The sequence below is a fragment of the Mytilus californianus genome, unplaced genomic scaffold (genome assembly GCF_021869535.1).
Source record: "Mytilus californianus isolate M0D057914Y unplaced genomic scaffold, xbMytCali1.0.p SCAF_6, whole genome shotgun sequence".
NCBI lineage: Eukaryota > Metazoa > Mollusca > Bivalvia > Mytilida > Mytilidae > Mytilus > Mytilus californianus.
The window spans coordinates 41,703,409-41,721,525 of record NW_026262712.1 but is presented as its reverse complement, the minus strand read 5'-3'; the positions used below and the strand labels follow the sequence as shown (position 1 = coordinate 41,721,525).

General features: G+C 31.8%; 1 protein-coding gene across 1 annotated transcript; it reads right to left on the bottom strand.

The window, feature by feature from the left end:
• Positions 1-1,891: 1,891 nt before the first annotated feature.
• LOC127704482 (atrial natriuretic peptide receptor 1-like) lies at positions 1,892-17,336 on the bottom strand. The gene is made up of 7 exons (XM_052208586.1): positions 17,236-17,336; positions 15,034-15,141; positions 13,208-13,321; positions 11,031-11,166; positions 9,674-9,810; positions 8,912-9,020; positions 1,892-2,458 (listed from the first exon to the last, which is right to left on the bottom strand). Exons 1-7 carry the CDS (start codon positions 17,299-17,301, stop codon positions 2,274-2,276), a joined length of 855 nt encoding a protein of 284 aa, XP_052064546.1. The 5' UTR covers positions 17,302-17,336; the 3' UTR covers positions 1,892-2,273.
• Positions 17,337-18,117: the final 781 nt, after the last annotated feature.

Below are 18,117 nucleotides of genomic sequence, written 5' to 3'. Positions count from 1 at the left end.
TCAACATTTGTGAATTTGATTATATTTGTTGTATGACATGTTTGATATCAATTTTACATCAACAGAGATAATTTGGTTTTGTTATCTAATTTTTGGTCCTTTACTTGTTAGAACAGTCCATAAGTAAATGTATTTTTACTTTTCTGAAATTTAAGAAAATGGAAAATGCATTTAGGCGGTTGCTTAATGCATGTATGGTGTTAAATGATAACTTGAAAAGCAGAAATATAATCGGAAACTGTATACATAAAATATCACCAGAGATCACAGAGCAGAGTTAACCACGTATAAGCTCAGACATGTTACGTATATGCTTCAAGCGCATACATGTCACTTGAGATTGCACTATGGTGTCATGCTCATGTCTAACCTGACATATTGGACCTTAAATAAGTTAAATGACAACTTACATATCGGTTTTGAACAAATTTGATTTAAGCGAGGGACTTACCCACAGATACATAATCATCTTTAAAAAAACACACCTTGTAGCAGGAGTAAAATGTAAAATTGAACTGTCCATATTTAACTCACCTTGCCCACAGGGCCATGTGATGATTTTAATGATGATTTTACCTTTTTTGCATGTTTGCCGATTGTCTTGAAAATTATAATTGATAGATAGACATTTTAAATAACAAAAATGGTCAGCAAGACAAGATCTACAAATAATTCGCAATCGGAACTCGACTCCTTATTTAAGTTTTTGTTCTTTAATGCCAGATACCTGTTGGTATTTTTGCCCATTGTTGAATATGCATATAGACATACTAGGTGAACGACATAGGCTCTTAAGAGCATCGAGTTTAAGATTTAATGTTTCCTCTCTTTGCGTATAATCCCTTTGAATAAGTCATTGTCTTCGTCATTTAATATGTTGAACCAGATAATAGTTGTTTCAGACAATTTAGAAAAATGTGACCCTTAAATTGATTATTTTTCAAACGATCGGTTTTTCGAAAACATGACAATCATTATAGATTGGAACGATAATAAGTAAAATTTGGGAAATCATTTTTGTTTACGCAAAAATGATAATTTACGAAGATTATAAGTAAACATTATATCATAACATCTTGATTTCTGAACTAATAAATATTTCGAAGTCAAACTAATGTTTGGCCTTCGTTTACGTTTTCATGCATGGGTAAATATATATTACAATTAGCTTAATGTGTTAATCTTTTGTCGGAAATGAAAACCTCACATTTTGTAAATACATAAAGTTTTCATTAAATATAAATGCCGTGTGGTAATTTCAGAGGTGGGCAGTTTCAACAAAAACAGAATATAATTACCAAACAAATTGAAATCGTCTGAACAGATATGGCTCAAATGAATTATTATAAAATCTAGCTTTTCACTCGCTCCGTCTGCGCTCGTTCTTTTAAACCAAGAATTGGAACACTGGACAGATAAACTTATATCTGTTTCTCGTTTCTCGTTTTTTTATATAGTTTAGACCGTTGGTTTTCCCGTTTGAATGGTTTTACACTAGTAATTTTTGGGGCCCTTTATAACTTGCTGTTCGGTGTGAGCCAAGGCTCCGTGTTGAAGACCGTACTTTGATCTATAATGGTTTACTTTTATAAATGTTGACTTTGATAGAGAGTTGTCTCATTAACACTCATACCACATCTTCTTTCATCTAATTAGTATTAGTGTGGGATTTGCTCATTGTGTTCATGTGGCCCGGTTCATGGACATATATAGTTTTCTCGTTTGGCAATCATACCACATCTTCTTTTCTTCATATTCTAACATTTGTTATATTATCAACGACGTTTGATATCTAGATGGATATTTCTTGCTAGATATTTTGTTTTAAGAAAGTAAACATTTTAATTTGTAAATTTTATATTTAATTACACATCTCAAAAAAGACTTTGTTGTCTCATCAAATCAGAGTATTTGTCCGTCGAACGTGTCTTTTATGTACGCACAAAAAAAGTTCTAAATTAATTTCTAATGAGAATCTGCATAATTATTTTATTTCATTCTATATGTTGATGTTGACACGTGTGGGAATAGTTTTGTCATCACGTTGTTTACATTTCAAAAATGTCTTTTGAAGAAGATTTTCTTTCAGTTTTTTTATCTTTTTCCAAAAAACTACTTTGCTATGTTCAACTAAAAAGAGTAGATAGAACACCTCTCTTCAAAATTGTTTGATATAGAGACGATTAAAAAGTCTATCATTCCTGAAATTCGTCCCGGCTTCTTGTGTATCCATCTGGTACAATACGCATGCGTTTCTGTTTGGTTCGTCACTATTACTCTGCAATTGCTGTAGTTGCTGGTGGATCGTGAGTACTGTTGTTGAAAGGTTTTAATGGATATATTCCACGTCTTGACATTTTATACTTACGGAAAAAGCGTAATAATACAAAAGAAGTAACAGCTAACATGAGACATATTCCAAATACAGATAACACGATTATATACCATGCATACCGTTCTGAAAAAATCCAAGAAAAATAAATATGTACCTGTTTTTTACATCATGTTGTGACAATGAAAACTATAGAATTCTCCAACGTTTTATCGATTTGTATTCAAAACACCTGTTTTTTTTTCGAATGTACATTCAAATTAATTGTTATTTAAGAAACGTGTGATTTGCACATTGAAATATGATTCTAGAAAGACATACTTTAACTAGGCTGTTGACTGAAACATTGATTTAATTCTAGCTTATACTTAACTGGATATCTATCCTACAAATGTAGTTCAAACGTTACCATTGTTATGCCAGAGACATTTCATTTGAACTTAAAATAATCAAACAATAACTAAAATATAAACGTTAATTAGACCGCTAACTATATTCCAAATTGGTAGGACATATGTTACGGTAAATCTTTAATTTAGAGTTCAATTCGAACTTTGACAAAGCATACAACGAAAATCTTCAATTGTTAACCGTAACACAATGATAGTGATTTGACAACAGTAGTCTTGAAAAAAAATGTGCCATCTGTTTTCAATTAATCTCTGTGTAGTGGTCAGGAAGTACTATCTACGCAGAGATTGAGGCCATATGAAGGAGATCCCTGGCCTTAACTCATATTTCTGCAATTACTATCACTTTAAGTTTTAATAAAAAATATCATAATCAAACAATAAATGATTACTTTAAAAATATATATGACATATTTAAGATTTAGGCAATTGCTATTAGCCATAAGGGGAACATTTCAAACAACCCTGTAATGCAATACAATCAAATTTGAATTTGGAATAAACAGACAGACAACAAGAAAAGATGTGTCTTCTTTCATGAACAAAATGAGAATTTAACATGGAATGTAAATTAAGCAAATATTTGGAAATAGTTATTTTAACATTAAATAGTAAAGTTGGATCCTTCTGCATATTCTGACTAGCACCAATGACAAATTATGAAGATTGATGTTTGCATGTATTTTGGATAACATATTTTGGTAAGTACAATAAATTGGATTCGACCATTTTAATTATGTGCTCTTTAAAATCAACATTAAAAAAATAATAATGACAATCATTAGTAGCTTCTCGTCCCTGAAACAATGAATGTTTTTATATTTGCTTTTGAAAAAGAAAGGCGAAAGATACCAAAGGGATATTCAAACTCCAAAAGTCGAAAATAAACTGACAATGCCATGGCTAAAAAAGAAAGAAAAGCAAACAGACAAACAACAGTACAGAAAACACAAAATAGAAAACTAAAGACTGGGCAACATAAACCCCACCAAAAACGGGGGTGATCTCAGGTGCTCTGGAAGCGTAAGCAGATCCTGTTCCACATGTAAAGGTTAATGTTTTGTACAGTGTAAGTGCTTTGTAGATGCTAAATATTTGTTAATTTTATTCAATTTAAAATTATTAAGGCTAAATACAATTTTTTTGGGAGTTTTTAACCATTCTCTGTAAACACTTAAACTTTTTTGGCACACATAGTCAACGATATTTCTGAAAATGGGCTGAGATGTAGATTCTAATAGCCTAGTCAGAAAAACACATGTCAACCGATATATATATATATATATATATATATATTGGTTTGTTACCAAGGTAACAGAGGAGAGAATATTTGGTGAAGTGTTGTGGAATTATGCGGCTACATCTATCATAAAAAAACACATGAACAATTAATTTCAGACTTGTTTTTATTAAAAATCAAAATAAATTACGGGGAATCTACCTAGAAATGTGTGAAATTACTTAGCTTCTCAATTATCCATTTTTTGGTTCTGCTATTAAGTCGGTACAAAATAAAGAAATAACCGAAATATATGCATAATGCCGTCTGTATCAACGCATTCCAGGGTTATGGTTCATCAGAAGAATTAACCATCTGAAGAAAAACTGAAATAATCGTTTAAAATTGGACTTTATACAGTTCCGCCGGGGCTTCTTAAAGTTGTTAGAAATTTCAAAATGGAATGTCTCTTCTTTTTTTATTTAATATTCATGTACTGGCCTGATATTGTAATACTTTTTATACCTCAAAGTGAATTGTATGGCATGAAAAGGAAGAAATGTATGTTTAAAATTGCAAAATATGCTGTCTGCATCAATATAAGGTGCCAATTACTTCCCTTTTGTTGGTTTATTATTTAACAACAATAACATTTAGTTTTTTTGGTACTTCGGGATGGATAGTTTGACACAAAAATGAGAGCTCTATAATTCTTAGATTACTAATACGTATGTAGATAACAATAAAAAAGTGGCAATATTTCTTTTTGGAAAATATTCATGTTCTGGCCTGATATTGGAGTACTGTTTATACAACAGGAAGGAATGTATGACATGAAAGGGAGATAATTTAAGTTTAGAATTGCAAAAAAAGTTGTCGACATCAATGTATAGTGCCAATGATTTTCCTTTTGTTAGAATACTGTGTAACGGCATTAAAATGTTGTTCTTTTTGGTAACTCATGATGGATAGTTTTAAACAAATTGAGAGCTCTTTACATCTACGGTTACTAAAACTTATGTCATCAACAATAAAAAGTGCCAATATTTCTTGTTTTATATAATATGCATGTACCGAACTGGTAAATTAGTACTTTTATACCTAAAAATGTATAGTTTAACACAAATTTTTAGCTCTATAAGGCCAAGGTTACTAATACTTATGAATATAACAATAAAGTGCCAATATTTCTCTTTTGTTATAATATTCATGTATTGGCCTGATAATGGAGTAATATGTTTGATATTAAAATGAAGGAATTTAAGTTTGAAATTGTAAAATGTGTTGCTGGCATCCATTTAAGGTGCCAATATTTTCCATTTTGTTAGAATATTATGTAACTGCATTAGCGTTTTGTTCTTTTGGCACTACAGGATGGATAATTTTACATATATTGAGAGCTCTATAATTCTAATGTTACTAATACTTGTGTCTGTAACATTGAAAAGTGCCAAACAATCTTTTTTATTTCTTTTATTGTACCAAGGCCTGATATTGGAGTACGTTTTATATCTCAGGAAGGATTTTATGAAATGACAAGGAAGGAATTTAAGTTTACAACTGCAAAATTTGTTGTCAGCTGCATTATTAGGTGCCAATATTTTCAGTTTTGTTAGACTATTGTGTTACGGCATTAAGATTTTGATCGTTTGGTACATTTTGTGATAATGATGATAGCAATTTATATTTGTCTATTTCGCTGATCTTTATCGATAAATATACCTATAAAGTATACCGTTTCTAATGAGTAAAAATATTGTATTTTGACAGGTATTGCATTGGTACACACTAAAGAGATTCGGATTAAAATAGTATTTGCATGGGAGGAGATTAGAGATAAACTAAATGGTAAAATTTTATTGCAAACATTCGAACTGCAGTAATTAGACGACGTATCATTGATGTTGCTAACAAAATTGGTACTTTATGAAAAAAAAAGAGTAACTCTGAAAAATATTGTCCCTCGCACGAGATTGCACTAATAGTGCGGATTATGTGTCCTTCGTTGTACACAAAATTGCTCACGCATGCACTCCTCATTATTAGTGCAATAACCTTAGTGCAATTACTCTATCATAGTATGCCCACCCTTCTCACAAAATGAAATATTTTTTTTCTTGTTTGAACCTAAATATTCATTGCAAAAAAATTGTCTTTGACAAAATGAAGAAATCATTATTAAAATAAAAGAATATGCGATCAACCATGTAAGCAACCCATGTTTTCATGATTTTCTGTATACAAGATCCTTTTCAACATTCAAATCTCAAGAAGAATAGAACGAAGCTGCTATTATCCTTTAACATGTTTAACACCATGTTCCGCAAAACTAATGATGTCCACACACGATCTTATTCAAAGTTTGGGTCTCAATGAACGCGTCTATCCCATGTAATTTGAAATAAATGATATTACATATGCTGTTAAGTCTACTACATTTACAAATTGACAACAAAGGTCGGTTGGGTACAAACACTAACGACAAAAGAAATGATTTCAGCTTCCCAATTGTAAAATTTCGAATCCTATGTAGCAACATTGAGCAGCACCTGCATATTTAACTATATATCCAAGATGGAAAGATATTCAAGACATTGCGTTTACTATCAAGATTTTCCTTGATAGAAGGTTGCTGCTTACAGGGAAGCTATTAAACCTAAAGTTCCAAGTGTTAAAGTTGAAATCATTCCTTCAAAGAGTTTACGGACAATACCGTCATGTTTTCCCCAAACTTAACATTGCCAAATGTAGTAATAACGGATTTTGTGCTTACGATAGATATCGACGGATGTCAAATTAATGTGGAGCAGGACTCATCTGAAGCATCTGAGATCAAACAAGGGGGATAAAAAATGTAGCTGTTATTACATGTCGTTAATAACAATTTTCAAAGTAATTTAAATAATGTGTAATTCAGCATATGTTCAGTTGCATATACTTGAAAGCAATAACTTACTTTACATTTTGCAATGTAATCACGAATTACCTTTCAATCACTTTGAAAATAGTTTTTTTGAGGATTAAAACATTTCTTGTTTCTCTGGTGCACTCACACATGTAAACTGTATGTTTTTTTTTTTATCTTATTTCAGTAAGCATGTACTTGGTATATGTACTTTGAAAAAAAGTAAAATAACAAAAATACCGAACTCCAAGGAAAATTCAAAACGTAAAGTCCCGTATCAAATGGTAAAATTAAAAGCTCATACACATCAAACGAATAGAAAACAACTGTCATATTCCTGACTTGGTACAGGCATTTCCTTATGTAGAAAATGGTGGATAAAACCTGGTTTTAAAGCTAAACCTCTCACTTGTATGACAGTTGCATGAAATTATTTCTGTATACTATGATCTTGAATTATCATTATGTTTGAGACCTAATACCTATCTTTCTAAATATTGCAAATTTGTATATCACATAATAACCTTCATCATTCATATAATCTTAGCCTCTAGAGATTGTGTTTTTACTTAACTGATTAATGAGTGTATTATTGCCAATTGATTGAATACCAAAGTAAATAAATAGTTCTTCCTTGCAAGCTAATTAATGTATTTACATATTGATATAAATTAGATAGGTGCAAACTGTTAGATAACCTATTGAAAATATCTTTCAAACATAAAAAAAAATTATCTTGTTTTTGACAAACATAAGAGAGAAAACATAGGCATCTTAAAAAACAAACGAACAAAAAACAAATAATGAATCGGAATCAATACACAACATTGATGAATGTGAGTAAAAATAGTGAGGGTTGTGGATTTGAAATTATAAAAAACTAAAATATACATACATAACAATAATGATCTAAGGAAAACGACGAAGTAAACAACAAGTCACGGATCAAAAACTACTGATAAAAGGAGTTAATAAAATACAACAGTAGTTTACCGATAATCAAATATTGTTGACATAGTTGTTTGTTTTACAGTGAATAAGATTATAACACAATTTTGACTGATGTACCCCAATTTTTGACATTTTTAACTATTATATCTGTTTGTTTTGCTCACATATTGTTGTCATTATAATAGAATTATATGCGACTGTCATACAAATGAGAGGTTAAGCTAGACAAAAAAGAAGGCTGAATCCACCATTTTCTACATAAGGAAATGCATGTACCAAGTCAGGAATATGACAGTTGTTTTCCATTTGTTTGATGTGTTTGAGCTTTTGATTTTGCAATTTGATAAGGGATTTTCCGTTTTAAATTTTCCTTTGACCTCGGTATTTTTGTTATTTTACTTTCTAATAAACCAATCACGAAAATACAAATCAAGGTAAAAAAACAGAATCGCATTAACTTCAATTAAGCAAACATCCCAAGTTGTGGATTCATAACCCATCATACGGATCCACACTCAGTCAAAGTTTTCTAATAGGGAACAGGACACGATCTGTATATCTACTAACCAAACGACTATTTAGGTAACTAAAGATATAATAATGTATCTAGTAATTTGAGAAATTTACACATCGTATCGGTCAAACAAATCGCGACAGTGACCGTAACGAAGGAACTATTCACTTTTATTGCACGTGAATTTTTCTGATTTGTCAAGTTATACTGAGGATCGAGAATCTCAAATTTCATTTTTTAGTGTAGAATGCTGTTTTGTTCTTTTTTGTCTGTTTTCTGTTTGTCTGGTTACCTCTGTTCACAAAGTTGTTCAAGTATATTTTCGTAAAGATTCTAACATGGAGGTAAAACATTATAGTAAACACTCAGTTAAAAAAAATGGAAACTTTGATTTTTAAAAGCAGTGGTAAGCTATGCGAGAATGTTTGGTTCATCAAAGTAGTATAACTCATTCAAGAATGTGTATGCACGTTGGCCTTGACATCGTCGGTTTTGCTTATAACTTTGATGAGGCAAACAAAAGGTAGCAGGTAAAATTTTTATAAAATGAAAATTTGATATTTTTGAACAGAATTGTTACCTTCCGGACAATGATCATTTTCAAATCCGCATGCGGGCATATCAGGGGGAGCATTATGCAGTCCGTATTTTCCATTAGCCCATCGAACCAACTTATCATCACTTTCGGTCTGTAATTGAAGAAAATAAATGTCTTCAATTATAACAGATTAAAAATGTGTTACGTAGACTTATAAACTTGATTAGAAGACTGTTCTTTTCTAGATAGCTGAATTTAGTGGTTAATATAAATTTGTAGAGCATTTTCTTTGTTTGCTTGGCTGTGTTCGTACCTTTTCCTATTACTTAACTATTACATAAATATTCGAACTGTTAAACGTTATAAACTATCAAATAAGAAAAAATTTCGGAAAATTATTTCATTGATGCGATGCATTATAGTGTAATATTGTATTATAATTCAATTTTGGATGTAACACGTCTTCTGATTGTTTGAAAGATTTTGTCTATCAGCTCATAGACATAATTTTCACCTGTTCACGTGACTTCATCAACGTTTTTTCATGATTTATTCCTTAAAAGTGGAATTAAGAATTAAAAAATAAGGACGAACTGTAATATTTTTCTGTCTATTTGAAATGACCTAAACCATGCGGTTTATTTAGTGTGCACCACATTGTTGATGTTATTTCTTCATAGACAGATACAAATAGTACTGTCTTTCCTTAGATAGTCTTTGAGAAACATACGTAAGACATTTATCTAAGCAAAGACTAAACGAAAAATGAATCGATGAATGTGTTATCAATTTAATTCAACCTACCGTATTTAAAACAACACCTGACATGTCATATTTAATTTCAATAATTCTCTGAAATCGCCCGTTTTCTTGCATATCAAGCATAGAAAAATGCAAGAATCTGTCACCATCTGGATCTAATTTGATCAAATGTGTTAAACCTGCGATACAAAAACATACAATAACGATGTCAATAAAATACTTCTATACAGAAAAAGCTTCAACATTGATTCCCATTGATGTTGACTGTTATATTTTGTTGGGTTCCCCACCCCCACCCCCTCCAACAGAAAAAGACACGTCACGTTTTCTGTTGGTAGTCTTCATTTATCACAACTAAGCTATTTCTCAGAGAGAAATTCATGGTCAGACTTCAGCAACAAAATGAATACAATTATTATAAACTCCTTGTTTACTACATGTTGTAAATGTTGTTAACCATTTTAAGCTCCAATTGCAATTTTCTTATCTAATTAGGAGAAGGTTGGTGTAATTTATCGTGTTCAGATTTGAGGTATACTCAAAACGTTGTAAGTTGGTTAATTAAATGGAAATTTCAATGGATTTCGTAGAAAAAGGCAAAGTTCGAAATAAATATAATCACACCATATATATGTTTTTTTTAATTGCTAAGCTATGAGTAGAAGAAAAAGAATAAGTAAAACAAACAATAATAAGATAATTTGAAAGACCATTGATATTGACCATGATATGAGATATCAAAGTTAAATTAAATTTACTTCAGTCAGATAGACACTTTACAGATTTATGATAATTTTTTTTTCCTGATGAAAAAAAAAGTATCAAAAATTCAATATCAATATGAAAACCAATAATAGTTCTGAAGAACACTTTATATCTGTTCATGGGGCCTCTGTGGGCTAGTGGTCTAAGTAGTCAAACAACTGTATCACTAGCCTGTCAACACTAAGTTCGAATTCCGCACGTGGCAGGTGCGCTCGACTTAAATCTTAATTGACTAGGATTGTCAGTTTTCCTACCGAATGTCGGTGGTTTTTTCCGAGCACTCTGGCTTCCTCCACCAATAAATAATGAATACCACGAAATAGCGCTGAACGTCAACTACTCAATCGATCAATTATATCAAACCAGAAAACATAATGCTCCGGTGAATCAAATACTGAACGTATCAACGAAAATTTTTTTCTGTTTTGAAGCAGATTTTCAAAAATTTATTAAAAAAATATTCAAAGGTAGATCTATAATAATTTCTTCTCAGAATAAACTCTCTCTAGGATGAACATATTTTTTCAAAACATCCTTTAAAAGCTATATCAAAACCCTGTGAGCCTGAAAATCATATTAAATATTGCTTATTTGTGCGATGTAGGTTTATAATAGTTGCAACATTAGACACTACCTTCTAGATAAAAGTTAACAGTTCTTTTTTTCATGATGTCACCGTCTGATGAATCTTCGTTTTCTTTCAATATCTTATCCGCCATTATAGCCCAGATTAGCGTTGCGTCATACAGGTATGGAGCGTATGCATCATGCTGTAAGGAAAGACAATATCAAAGTTGTATATAGATATAAGAAGATGTGGTATGAGTGCCAATGAGACAACTCTCCATCCAAGTCAAAATTTATAAAAGTAAACCATTATAGGTCACAGTACGGTCTTCAACACGGAGCCTTGGCTCACACCGAACAGTAAGCTATAAAGGGACCCAAAATTACTAGTGTAAAACCATTCAAACGGGAAAACCAACGGTCTAATCTATATAAAAAACGAGACACGAGCCACATCAACAAACGACAACTACTGAACATCAGATTCCTGACTTAGGACAGGTGCAAACAAATGCAGCGGGTTTAAACGTTTTAATGGTACCAAACCTCCACTCTTTTTCTGAAACAATAGTGTAACATCACAACATAGAAAGACACACTATAAAATATCAACTGAAATAGCTTAACTCAATCAAAGGACATATTAACACCATTGAACATACACTGAACAAATAAATTTGACCCATGATACAATGTAAATACAAAATAAATAAACTAAGGGAAGAATAATAAAAGTAACATGTTATATCGGTATGAAATGTTAAACAATTAAAGAAAACCAATCTGTTCGAACAAAAATGTCAGCCGTTTGCAATAACTTTAAACACAGGTAAATGTAAATAATTTTGTTGTTAGGTATACGTATACAGTTCCAATAGAGAAAGGAAATATTTTTACAAAATAAATAATTTTGATGTTCATAGTACGAAGTGAAAATTTATAGTAATACCAAACACTTATAAAAGCTGGTATATAGACCAGATATAACCCTGAATAAAATTAAATAACAAAAAAGCAATACAATTAGTATCAACAGGTCAAATAAACAAGAAAGTACGATTTGAGAGTACTCGCAGTTACTGACGCTAGTTAAAAGCCAAAACAATTAATAATAAAAAATCATGCATCAGAGACTAAAATCAACTAAAACACATCCCAGGGATTTAGTATACCTACATGTAGTTTGAGTTTGCAGTGTGCGACTGTCAGAGTGATTAAAGTAGTAAAAGAGAGGCGAAAGATACCGAAGGGACATTCAAACTCATAAGTCAAAAACAAACTGTACACAAAACACAACATAGAAAACTAAAGACTGAGCAACACGAACCCCACCAAAAACTGGGGGTGATCTAAGGTGATCCGGAAGGGTAAGCAGACCCTCCTCCGCATGTGGCACCTGTCGTGTTGCTAATGTTAGTACAAACCAAGTAGTAAATGTAATTCGGTAGGTCACATTCGGGAAAAAGGAGGGGGGGGGGGGATTGTTGTTACGACAGTAGGAACATATCCGCTGTCATCTGTGAAACGGATATTCCATAACGGTCAATCAACTCGTGATGGCGACCGTAAAATTTTACGAAGGGATGATTTCAACTTTAATTAGTTATATTTCATGTTACTGTATACTTTGTACAAAGTTATTTTAGCCATAGATATATTAACACACCGCACGTGAATGATAAATAGCGTTTATAAAAATCGTGACCATTATATCGAACTCGTATCTTCCCTTCCATGAATACATCAGTTACGACATGTTTTATGTAATACATCAAGGTTATGCAGCATGAAATTTATTTTCCAAAGTAATAAATAAGTTGGTACCTTCATTTCCATCAACACATTGCTTGAAACTATAATATTTATGTCAGATTCCTGATTCCAGGAGTTGGTTTAGGGTAAGGCCGAAAGTGGCAAAGCGGCGAAGATTACATTTAATATGTTTTAGTGAAATGAAATTATTATGAATCATCTATTTCATAGATTTGAAAAATTATATGGTTATTTCTTAAATACAATTTATAATAACTTATTTATATTGAGTTCTCATCTAAATGTTGAAAGCCAGAGATGAAAATAAAAAATCAGATATGTTGTAAAGTCAATGAGACAGAAATTGAACGACTACAGTTTTAAACAATGAATAAGTGTCGTTAAAAAATGTCTATCTCGAAATCTTTCAGAGTTAATCCTTCTCTAGTAGTTTTAGTTGATTCTTGCTTCATTTGTTTTTCTCTCACCTACCTCTGACACAGGCGGCAGATTGATCCAGTTGTTATTTTCTAAATTCGTCATTTTATTCACTAGGTGATTAAAATGCTCTGATAACTTAGCACTTTCAAACGTAGGCATGATAATCTAAAACACAAAGAAATTATTAGAAAAAATATTAGTTCAAATGTTGAATAACAAATCTGGGTAATACATGTTTTGCAGATTCGCACCAAAAAGTGTCAAGCATATAACAAATAAAATAGTTACATAAACAAGAACATAATAATTCCACATCTATCTAAATACACTAATGTAAGGTTATATTTACTACATTTATATCACTAGTAAACCAATTTTGATCTTAAACTGTCATGTTCATCTTAACATAATCTGAAAAGCCTTCACAATTAAATATTCAGTCATGCAAAGCCTTTCATTCAATTGTAGGACTTATCTACTACGGTAAATTTAGTACTGTTCAGACAATTCGCTTGCTGTCAATTTAATACTGTTCAGTAGCTTTGTAGACAATTCAATATGATGTTGGTGTGTACAGGTAAAAAGTAACTACTGATTAGTCTAAACATAGACTGCACAGATCGCTATTGACTGCAATCGAATTGTCTGAATAGTACTGAATTTATCGCAGTGAAAAGGCTAAACATTATTTGATTGTGTAGTCTTTAAGAACTGATCAGATCCAAATGATTGTTTCATATCAAAATAGGTTTACCAGTTATTATAGAAGTACCAGGATCATGACAGAAACGGGTCTGACGCCCTTACTTCTAAAGACTGTTTAATAAAACTCAAATATGACAAAAAATATTGGGTAGGTTTTAAAATGTGTAAAAATTAAAAAAAAAAAGTGATGAAGATTTTGTAATTATGGAATGTTGTCTCTTAGATCATTAGCAAAAATATACAAGAATGAGACGTTCATACACAATAAAAAGGGAACTGATTTTCATCATCCAGATAATAGAATAAAAACATCCGTACGTCCAAAGCGCTACTCAACATTTCTTTCATTGGAATGATCATGTTTTTACACATTTCATTACCTAAGGAATAACACTATGTCTTAATTTGGATAACAGTTGTATATATTATGTCAAATTATTGCTATTTGAATAATCATCACACTGAAAATTAGCTTTAAGCTTTCCATAAAGACAAAGTTTAAAGGAGAAATCAAATGATAACAAAATATTTAAAACCTATTCGTTATATTTATCTGAAACAAACTGTTTATTTTAAATGTTAACACTTTTTTATTGTTTGATGGGTTTATCTGAACGATTTTTATAATATGTTTCTGTTACTTTAGAAATGTTTTCAGAAAACAAGTACCAAGAGTAATTTTCTGCATTAAGTAACTTTACATTAGTTTCAAGTGATTCTCTAACAATTGAATTATTATTATGAAAATTTATATTATAAAAATATATCAAAGCTTGATTTATTAAATACTAGTCCAAAGTAAATCTACATAACACTTACCTTGCATTTTTATTTGGGGCTGTCTGTTTCAGCCCTGATGCTGCTTTACAAAATTTAGAATAGAGTTATGTAGAAAGTAATTTTTTCTGCAACTACCAAGATGTCACAAACAGAATTATCATCAAATTGTATTAGCTGCTTTCTGAGTTGACTAAAATGTCCTTTTACAACATTTCAAAATTGTATGTCAACACAGGTCAAATAAAAGTGTCAAATAATTGACATGACAATCTAGTGGATACAAAATGTTAACAAACAATTCCAGCTGTAATCAAATGTATTTAAATAAAAATCAATTGTTCTCATTACCGCACCAACGAATTCTAAAAGTTTAATTGTATTATGAAACTTACATGTAAAACAGATTCAAATGCTTGCCTTGCGCCTTGGTCGTCTTTGTCATTTTTACGCCATACTTCGTCTGATAAAACTTCGGTACTCAATTCTTTCCATGTATATAACTGAAACAGTTATCATTTTAACAGGAATATAGAACATGTAGACAGAAAGAAACATATGTAAAAGAGAGGCGAAAGATACCAAAGGGAAATTCAAACTCATAAGTCGAAAATAAACTGACAACTCCCTGGCTAAAACGAAAAAGACCAACAGACAAACAAAATGTACACAAAACACAACATAGAAAGCTAAAGACTGAGCATCACAAACCCCACCAAAAACGGGGAGGGGGATCCCATGTGCTCCGAAAGGGTAAGCAGATCCTGCTCCACATGTGGCACACGTCGTGTTGCTCATGTAAAACTCATCAAACATACCAGGCGTATGATTTGGTCACCATACGCCAATATCTTCTACATAAGATTTGGCATTGGCGTTTGAATCAAAACAATTGGAAAACCAAATCAACTTGCTAGTTGAATACCTCTGAAAACCAAAAATTCCAAAACCTTTGCCCAAAATTTTGTAATATAGTCATGTTTTTTTGCAATGTATATGTTCAGTTGAACTAGAAATTCCGACTTCCCTTACTCATCTATATTGTATCCCTAAATTCGTCTTAAAGCTTCTTTGAAATATGTTCTAGACTTCCATGTCCAACACATCGATTTGCCATATTGCCATTAGTAAAACAGGAACCTCTAACACTTCCGGAGATCACGCCTTATCTCATCCTCGGATTGAGATTGTTATTCATGGAAGATGTTTGTAGGAACATACAAAAAAGTATAACAAAAATACAGAATATTCAAAAAGGCAAAGTCCATAAAAACTGACAAAATCAAACGCCATCATGCAACGGACAAGTGAAAAACAACTGCCATATTCCTGACTTGGTGTGTTAAACCTGGTTGTATAGATAGCTAAACCTCCCACCTGTATGATAATTAAGACATAATTCATGGGGGCTTGAATATATCGTGATTTTACCACGGGTTGGCCCTCTATGACAAATATTTTACTCTGAGCGATAGCGAGGGGTAAAATATCGGCATAAAGGGACAACCCGTGGTAAAAGCACGATATATTCAAGCCCCCATGAATTATTTCGATTCTAATAGGACAAATACGGCAATTCTTTCGGATCGAAGCGCTCTAGGTAAAGGCATTATTGAGGGGCCTGATGGGTTATTTTCGTTCTTCGTGATCGGCGCATTTTTGCTATCGTGATCCGCTTTTCTACAGATTTATTTTTTTTTTATATTTTCGTGATCCGTGATCATGGAAATTTATTTTCTGTGAATCGTGATTGACAAAAAAAATCAACTCGTGAATCTTGATGAGACTCCCCCATCAGGCCCCTCATTATTTGCCGTTCCCATAAATAAACGCACTATTAAATTGACGTAAAAGAACGGAGCAAACTGAATAAATGGCATGCTTAAACTATTTACAATGACATATTTAGATAGGTTTGGATGAATCTAAATGATAATTGTATTTATATGTCTTATATGTAAACAAAAAATGGCTTATATAACACAGTATAGCATCGTTTGTTTACGTTTCCTTTTTGTGATGATTTTCGGTTTCACAAGCGTGTATTTTCCCGTAAAATGCTTACATTCTTACGTCATCGTTCTATGACGTCGGGTAGCTCATTCATGAAAAGCATATGACGCGGGAGTACGATCGGAACAGTCCAAACAATATATTCATATTTTACCACGGGTGTGTACTCAAAGCGTTTGAAGAACGTCATGTTAGAATGGCTTATATAACACATTTTAGCATCGTTTGTTTATGTTTCCTTGTTGTGATGATTTTCGGTTTCACAAGCGTGTATTTTCCCGTAAAATGCTTATATTCTTACGTCATCGTTCTATGACGTCGGGTAGCTCATTCATAAAAAAGCATATGACGCGGGAGTACGATCGGAACAGCCCAAACAATATATTCATATTTTACCACGGGTGTGTACTCAAGGCGTTTGAAGAACGTCATGTTAGAATTGTTTATAGTTCCGTTATATTGACAAAATTAGGTAAGCAAGTGATCTCTTAAAAAACACTATAATGTTCGTGTGTCCGTATGGATTTTCCGTTACCAGGAAGGCTCAAAACCTAAAAATTTGAAAGCAAGGGATGTATACTTACATCTCCATGAATGCATAAAAAAGCAAAATCACCACTGGACATCCCAAGTCTGTGTGCAACGATCATATATCTTCTTAATGTGTGTATAGGAACAGAAAATATCAAAACCGATATTCATACCGAAAATCCTTAAAAATATATGATTGATTAAAAGATATTTATTTACATAAAAAAAATTATCGCTATCTGAAAAGCAACTATTAGTTATTTGTTTTCTTTATTCAGAACAACGTCTTCTTTAACATGTTTAAGTTCTGATTTTTCAAAAGCAAAAGTATGTTTTCTTCAACATGAAATAGCGTTAATTCTCCGTTTGGTATAAACCGGATCGCCTTTACAAAGCACCACCAGTTTTTTCTTGTCTTATATTCGTTAATTTTTGATTTTACACTATTTATATTTTTAATTCACAATGAGAATATTAATATTAACCAGTTATCTATTACGATGCTAGTTTCGTTGCTTGATAAGTCAATAGCTGGCATTAAGCGATTACACAAGGGACACCAAAGTAATGTAATAAAGAATGTGGTGAAATATGTTTTTAAGCGGTTAACATTCACCTACTTTGAATCATTGCTGAAATAGCTATACATGAGAATAAATTATAAAAATCAGTTGGTAATGGCTAGGCTCATCAGATTGACAATAGGCACGAAACAAACTAACAAAGACAAAAGACCTGACGTACCAATCTAAGAGCAATCACAGTTCCTGAAATCTAGTTCAAAGCTCATTACAAATAATTCAACTTTTATCAGACTTAAACATCAGTAATTACACATCCAACAAATTGAGTGTAAAAAGGTCATAAATAGCATTGAAAAACATGGTATTGTGATTTGGTTTTTGATTTTTGGTGTTTTAACGCCACTTTTAAGC

Bases quoted from the DNA above. Each gene is read 5' to 3' on its own strand.
- LOC127704482 (XM_052208586.1), bottom strand. From the start codon at position 17,301: ATGATCGTTGCACACAGACTTGGGATGTCCAGTGGTGATTTTGCTTTT. The intron at 15,142-17,235 runs GTAAGTATACAT...TAACTGTTTCAG, and splicing joins TTTTATGCATTCATGGAGAT to TTATATACATGGAAAGAATT. The intron at 11,167-13,207 runs GTAGGTGAGAGA...CTTTCCTTACAG, and splicing joins ATCTGCCGCCTGTGTCAGAG to CATGATGCATACGCTCCATA.